General features: G+C 39.3%; 1 protein-coding gene across 2 annotated transcripts in view; it reads right to left on the bottom strand.

The window, feature by feature from the left end:
• Pms1 (PMS1 homolog 1, mismatch repair system component) overlaps window positions 1-8,314 on the bottom strand; it is a 99,547-nt gene that overhangs the window by 81,874 nt on the left and 9,359 nt on the right. The window contains exon 3 of one of the 2 annotated variants that reach the window (XM_051153781.1): window positions 2,788-2,970. In XM_051153781.1, coding sequence (XP_051009738.1) covers window positions 2,788-2,970 — 183 coding nt within the window. Of the gene's footprint in view, window positions 1-2,787; window positions 2,971-8,314 lie in introns of those variants that run through there. The other variant, XM_051153780.1, reaches the window with a different exon arrangement.

The following is an 8,314-nucleotide window of genomic DNA, read 5'->3' as shown; positions in this document are numbered from 1 at the left end:
ATGCCTAAAGGTTAAGGACAGGTAGAACGGATCTTTGCCAATATGAGTCAGAAAGCAGTTACCTTTGAGGAGTGTAACCAAAATGGGCATACGGAACCTTCTGGAGAATAGATAATGCCTTTATTTTGATCAGGAATATACAAAAGAGTTAGCTCTTGTCTGTGTGCACACAAACATAAACAAACATACATGCATGTGAGTTTGTAATAGATTTATGAAGAGGACATTTTAATGCTTTTTAAGACAAACTGACACAACACTGCAACATGTAAATTATAAATTTTAAAGGATTTAAAGTTTTCTACCATTGTGATACTTTGATAATTCTTTGGTAATTTTGATAAGTAAAATTATTTCAATTATTTGTACTTGAGGCCTTTTGAATATCTCAAAAATAAAAGACAAAGTGATAAATGTGGTTATCAAGTGAATATAATTAAAATTTAAAAAAAAGAAAAAGAAACAAGAAACAAGCAGGCAAACAAGATGAACAGACAAGCAAAGCTGTAAAGTCAGAAGACAGTGAGGTGAGGAAGTCACATTATCAAGACTAAGTGTGGTGCTGCCACCTAGCAGGCAAAACTGGTACAACCTTTCAAAGGCTGGACACCTCTTCAGAAAACAGACACATCAAAATACATTATTTCCTGACAATGCTCCCACAATATAAAGTTTAAATTCTATCTGCTACTTTAGATAATAGCTAAATTATCAAATATTCAGCCAGGTGTGGTGGCTCACACCTTTAATCCAAGCAGAGGCAGAGGCAGGCAGATCACTGTGAGTTCGAGGCTAGCCTGGTTTACAAAGGGAATCCAGGACAGCCAAGGCCACATAGAGAAATCCTGTCTCAAAACAAACAAACAAAACAAAAAATTATCATATATTCGTGCACTAAAAAAGCCAACCAAAATTCAAACCACAGGAGGAGTGCTGGGAAGCTCAGAGTTCTCCACCGCATTTTTAAACTGTGCTTTCTGTGCCAGTTCCAAGGCTGTAGGTTGCTATGTACATTCTCCAGGAGAAAGATGGGCAATTCCCAGCTGTGCCCTCCATTTACTTTTCTCCAAAATCTATTTGGAGTCTCAATTGAATTATAAATAAAGCCAAGTGCTGAGTAAAAGGAGGAAGAAGCACAGAGTGTGTGCTAGGCTTCAGTTAGAGGTTCAAGAGTACACACAATTTCCTACACACACACACACACACACACACACACACACACACACACACACGGGAAGGACTACGGTGAGTCTGGAGAATCAACACTGCTGACATCAGACCACTAGACACCCAATGACCAGAGAGGACACGGCAGTAACTCATGTTCACCCCACTTTTCCTAAACACTAGCTATTAATGTGATTACTTTCTGGCACTTAACCACTCTTACCTACAAAGGGTCTTCTAGCCTCAGCACGAGTGAAATATGATATGGCATTGGGGGAATTTTCAGGAATTAAAAAGACCCTCACTGTTACTGTGTCATCCTTACCAGCACAGGCAGCTTCAAACACTGACAGGGCCAAATACCTACATAGCAGCAATTTAACAAAGAGAGCTAGACAAGTCAAACAAGCAAAACTGAGATCCATGCAGACAAGAGACGGAGGTTATAACTAGTAACAAGGCCTGGAGCAGGAGCAGTGTAAGACAACTGAGTGTGCCAGGCACAAGTGCCTACCCAGCAGTCAGATGACCGAAGTTGCATCATCCACTCCATCCCTAGGCATCTACTGGGTAGAGCAAGTTATTTCACAGCTGTAGAACTCAATCTCATCACCTAGATTTACCAAAGTGGTATTCTACAGTGCATTCCATAGACTTAAAAACAATTCAGTGCATGCCTCTTAACAAAACAGCTTTTATGATCAAGCAGGTACAGGAAAGTATATATACTATAAGCTACCTTTAGTTTCATAATTTAGGATAAAGGCTCTAAAACATGTTACATTTAAATGTTGAGCTTTTAAATAAAGCTTTTATAAGCTAATGGCTTATTAAACATCCTCCTCTGGTGAACATTAATATCATAAAACACACATTTCCTATTCCCCAAAATATTAAAGGCATCATTATCATATCATATGCAATAGTAAGGTCTACTTCACTAAAACCCCTGATGGCAAGGAGGGGTCTTTGAAGAGCTATGATCAGAGCAACTGTTTTCATGGCATCCAGAAGGTGACAGCAAGCCATGAATGCAATAGTCAATGAATGGTAAGTAAAATGTATATACTCTTGGGTACTCGACCATGCATATACTCTTGGGTATTTGACTATGAGGCCCAGGGTGGCCTCAGACTCCGTGCTCATAGCGCACCTTCCCTGCCACTAGAACTACTGGCATGCCAGCACACCTTGTTTATGAAACCCTCTAAGTGTTACATCATAAGAGGAACAAATTTTGAAGGCATTATATAAAGTGAAATAAGCCAGACACAAAAGGTGTCTTCTTCCATTTTTATGAGGTACCTGTAATGCTGATTTATACAGACAGAAAGAAAAACAGCAGATGACAGACACGGGAGAGAAAGGGGCTTTATTTAATGAGTGCTGGATTGTAACTTGGGAAGATGAAAATGACCCAGAAACAAATTAATGTTGATAAACGTACAACAGTATAAATGTACCTAACACCAACAAATTGTAGTTTAAAGTGGCAGATTTTATATTAAGTATATTTTACCATAAGTATAAAAAGTAAAGCTACTGACAAAGAACTGGTTTTTCTTTTAATTCTAGTATTCAGTCATGAAATTTATAAAATAGTCAACATAATTTCCTTACCTCTGCAATACTACATATTGACCCCAAGGCTTCACCACGAAAACCATAGGTTGTCAGGTTTTCAAGGTCTTCATGACTGTTTATCTTTGAGGTGTAGTATTTCACCGCCATCACAGGGACATCAACCGCTTTGATGCCCTCACCGTTGTCCCGAACCTCAATTTTATCAAATCCATAGTTCTCCTATCAAATGCAATCACATTTAGAAGCACAAATTAAACAGTCTGTTTATCTGACAACTTTTAAGGAAAACTAACACCATGCAAACAGGAGTTTCACTTCTTTAGCTCTGCTAACTCCTAGGCAAGGTATAATGAGCAAGACACCCACTTTCTTTGGACCTTGACTCAACTATAACACAAGGAGGTCAAGCTAATCTCCTGAGGACTCTATAACATTTTTACAATTATAGGCATTATGGTACTTTTTATTTTAAATTATGTTAAATTAAATTTCCTGCTGTAGCTTTTATGTATACCATTCCCAAACAGTAAAACAAAACACAATCTGCTCTGCAAAACCACTCTTGCTCTCACCAAGAACCCAGCAACCATCCACAGTTAGGCTGACTTTTAACAAGTGCTCCCTTTTTCCTTTATATAAAATACTTGGGTATTTACTACATGATAATTTTCTAAATTTTATTATAAATATCATCAAACAAGAAATTGTAGATAAAATATATCTAACCTGGCAATCTCTTTTAAGTTTGAAAATTAAGAAAACACACCCCATTCATAGCTTAATTCTATTCTACTAAGCTGTGCAAAACAAACCAAATTCCTATAAAGCCTCTGCTTTGTGTGAATATCACATTTTAAGCATGGTCATCAACTGTCATCAGCCTTTACTCCAAAAAGCGCTGCAAACATCACCACAGGTACAAGCTAAAGTCTTCTGGGAATTATACTGACTCTGTATTATACAATGAGATCACAATTTAATAACCTAAAATCATATAATACTTTGCCAGTATTTTTAAAATAAACTGCATACAAAGCTTTATCACAAGATCCGTAAGATTTTTAGTCCACAATACCTCTCAATATAAAATTAAGCTGACATTCTGGAAACAGTGTGTCTGCTTCACTTTATTAAACAACAACGGACAAAAACAGTAACTAGAGAAATGTCAATCTTGAAATATGAATAAAATAAAAAACCAAAAATTCCAATGAATATTTAAAACAATATCAATATATGTCCAGAGTAACAACAAAACAGGTTTAAGTGCATATATTAGACCCAGTTAAGTATTTACAAAGCAGATATGGTCAATGCTGAGAGTAAATAAATGACTAAAGTCATAGTACTAATTTACTCCTGTAAGGATGTGTCCGTTGGCTTGTTAACAATATTTTTAAAAACAATTTTTCTTCCAGAGACACTTAAGAAGAAGATACACATTCCAAGAGATAAACGCAACAGGAAAGAGGAAAAGGCAAAACCCACAAGGGAGTAAGAATGAGATACGTCTCCCTGGGAGTCTTAGATGGAATCTGTCAGATATAAGGACACGCTCACTCGTCCTCTACTGTCACTTGTACTCTAATCAAGCTAGTTGTATGAAAGAGAAATGGCCACTCTGGTTTTAATTCAATAAGCTGCTTTTCACACAACCTAAGCACATAGCGTATGATTTGAAGCACCGGTTCTCAACCTTCCTAATGTGGGACCTTTAACACAGTTCCTCATGTTGTGGTGCCCCCACCCATAAAACTATTTCGTTAGCACTTCATAGCTGTAATTTCTTACTGCTGTGAACTGCACGGCGGCAGCAGCAGCCTGCAAGTTGCTATGGGTGCACACACGCAAGCTTCACCATTCATCGGAGGCTTTCAGTAACTACCTACCTAAGCACACAACCTGACCACTGTTCCCAAACACACTAAGCACCGTGCCACAGCAGAGAAACCAAGGTGAGGAGCACAAGATTCCAACCTCTGAGCCGCTGTTAACCAGCTAAGTGACGTGGGCAAGCTTGGGGAACACCGGCTCTCTGTAAAATGGTGGTCAATACAATTTTCGTAAGAAGTGGTTAGCCATGGGAGTATGCCTGTTGGAACTACAATGTCATAGTGCTAGCAATAACACAAATATCTGATAGTTGATTTTTAAAACAACAGTCTTATTTTTATTAACATAAACTTACACCCCTAGTATATACTGGATAACAAACAGGTAGGGAGGACACAAGAAGACAGGGTACTCTATGAGCTTGAAATTTAAAATGAGGGGGAAAAATATTCAGACTCACTGCACTATGTCACAAGCTCTATTGGGTGCTTCTTAAACTTTTCCCACACATCATTTCTTTTCATCCCCAAAAGTTTTACACAGACTCTCGTATACAGATATGTAAAATAGGTATACAAATCCAATATTTAATAATTGAAGTACTTGTTACAACTATAGTTTTACCATTTATTAAAGATGAATACATATTAACAAACTAATGAGATAGATAGAGGTGGTTGCTTATTTTTACATAGTTAAATCATAGTGGAACATTTGCTATCTCATAACACAGGACATCTTCAAAGCCTTTGAGTTTGATTAGCTGATTGTGTAACTGTCAAGGCTCACAACACACTTTGTCTATGGATGTTGTACAAAACTGCGTAAGTACACTCAGGGCCTATGGTGGTTTGAATTAGAATGGTTCCCACAGGCTCATATTTGGTTCCGAATTGGGAGATGTATTTTGGGAAGTACTAGGAGGTGTGGCATTTTTGGAGAAGGTGTCTCTCTCTACCTCCAACTTGTGCATCTGGATGTAGCTGTCGGCTACTTCTCCAGAACCAATCCTACCCTGTGTGCCATGATGCTCCCTGCCATGGTAATAGTGGCCTCCCTTCAGAAACTGTACGCAGGCCCCCAACCAAACTGTTTCCAGGTTGCCTCTGCCAGGATGTCTCTTCAAAGCAATAGAAAAGTAAGTAAGCTATAAATATAAGCTGGTACCAGGCACTGGGATATTGCTGTGACAGACCGGACCATGCTTCTTTTTGGAGAAATAAGGAAAACATTTGAGACCTTGGACAGGAAAGCTGTTAAATGCTGAAAGCAAGGAAGGCTTAATGCGCTAGCCTAGTACAACCCTGGAAAACAGTACTGCTGAAAGTGATGGGGCATTTATAGAAGCCCAGTGGTAGAGGTTTCAGAGCGGAATAATATTAGCAACAAGCCAAAGACCATTCTTGCAATATTTTGACCAAGAAAGTGGCTGCTTTTTGTCCTTGTCCTAAGAATCTGCCTGAGGCTAAGTTGAAGAGTTTTGGCTTAATATTCTTAGTAGAGGAGATATCAGGACAGTTTAGGATAACTCAGTTGTGTGGTAATTAGTGACCACTGATATGCAGATCTTCAATATAAAAAAGCAAGCAGGGCAAAAAGAAATATAAACACATTCTGAGGATCAAAAGAGCACCGGAAAGGTAATGTTATATAGGAGCCTTGGTTTGTGGTGAAAGACATAGGGGTGGAGGTTAAAGGGGGTGGTATCCTCGGGGCTACACCCCACCCAGCTAATCCTACAGGTTGTGGAAAGAAAAGGCCTAGAAATTGAAGGAAAGCTTATATAACAAAGAAAAACATGAAGAAATCAACCCTTATGCAAATGTAATTCAAAGATCAGGAATAACGAGATTGTGGAATCGTCCTCCTCGGTTAAGGAAAGCTTCTGAGACCAGGTGTGTGACAGGGGAGTGTGTCCCTTCTTGGAGGTTGTTGGCATAGGGCTATCTGTAATTCAAATGTTGATTTCTGTCCCCCCCCCCTCCATATCTGGTTGCAAGCTTTGTTGTGTCTACATGTGTAACCTTTGCTCCCCAGCTGTCCCCCTGGTATGTCAATAAAGCAGCTTACAGCCAATTTATGAGCAGGGGAGAGAGTAGGGATGGACTTCCTGCCAGCCAGGGGAGGAGGAGTTAGAAGAGGAAGTTGGGGACTCAGCTGGAGACTCAGCCACAGGCAGAGGTGCAGGAGAGATGAAAAGGATTCAGCTAGACCAAAGAAAGAACTAAAATGGGGATTGTGGCAAAGATGGAGTAAGGAAAACATAGAGAGTTAAGAACAGACTTCAGTTGCTCAAGATTGTGTTGTGAAGCCTATTTTTAAGAAATTTTAAAGAGTCTCAATTATTTGTATGATGGCTGGGTTAAGAGAGAAACTTACACTGTTTTATGAAAATAACTTCAACAGGAGGCCCAGGGTAGGCCTGAGGGAAGCTGTTAAAAGTGAAGCCTGAATTGTGTTGGAGACTCCAAAATGTGGATCCAGAAGCTAGTGATATCTCCTGGGAAGAGCTGCACTCAGGAGTAGAAACAGCTCAAGAGAGAGAAGCATGCGGCAGACAGCACAGCTGGAGGAGCCACCCAAGCCCTTTGACGCTGGGCAGGAAGCTGCAGGACTTGGGACTTTGCTCTGCATGGCTTCAGTCTTGCTTTTACCCAGTATTTCCTTTTTTAGAATGGTCCTGTATATTATATGTTATTGTATGTTGGAAGTATATAATTTTATTTTGATTTTACAGGAGGTTACAGTTAAAGAGATTGCCTTGAATCTCAGAAGAGACTCTAAACTTTTAAACAGTACTGAAAACAGTGAAGCACTGTGGGGCCTTTTGAATTTGGAGTAAATGTGTCTTGCGTTAATGATATGGCTACAAGCTTCTGGGACCAGAGAATGTGTGGTGGTTTGAACAGGAATGACCTCTGTAGGTTCATATATTTTCATGCTTTGGGGGAAGGACGAGGAGGGGTAGCCTTGTTGGAGGAGTGGTGAGGTTTCAGAAGCCCACACAATTCCCAGTGAGTGCGCTCTCTGCTTCCTACTTGCACATAAGGATGAAAGCTCTCAGCTACTGCTCCAGGGCAATGCCAGCCTGCCTGCTGCCAAGAGCAGTCATAGACAAACCGCCCGCAGCTAAATGCTTTCTCTTCTAAGTTCCCTTGCTGATAGTGTCTCTTCATAGTAATAGAAAAGTAACTAAAACAGTGCCATTTCAGAGAGAGTCTATGCTAATCCCAACCTAAAACTCATGTAATGATTTTAAGTCACCAACTAAGACAGCAAACCTAAAAACCTAACATCCTGGCACAATATAATAACTTGAAAAAAAGATATTTACAAGCTGAGGGATGATGGCAGGAAAATATTTAAAGTCTTTGCTCTCATAATTGCGTGCATATGTCTATAAGAGTAAAGAACTTAGCATGTACAGGCAGAATAATTCACAATGTACAACGGTCTAAATTCATGGTGAATTACTGTAGGCATGTCTTGACTTTGCAGCGTGTTTGCTGTGAGTTCAGAAGCTGGGTTACGTTATATGAACAACTAAGAACAAACATTAAAAGAAAACAGACGTTCGAGTAGGTGCTTGTGTGAAAGCCTGCTATCTAGCATGTTTTCTTTTGTAATTTCTTTCAGTGTTACTATCATCTTAGTTTACATAACAACTTATTATTTAAAAGGTGTTCCAAAATGTTCAATGCCTGGGAAAGAAAAGAACTCAACAACTTAA

Source organism: Acomys russatus, chromosome 12, assembly GCF_903995435.1.
Source record: "Acomys russatus chromosome 12, mAcoRus1.1, whole genome shotgun sequence".
NCBI classification, from domain to species: Eukaryota; Metazoa; Chordata; class Mammalia; order Rodentia; family Muridae; genus Acomys; species Acomys russatus.
Note: the sequence above shows the minus strand (reverse complement) of the source record. Positions and strands in the feature narration are given on the sequence as shown.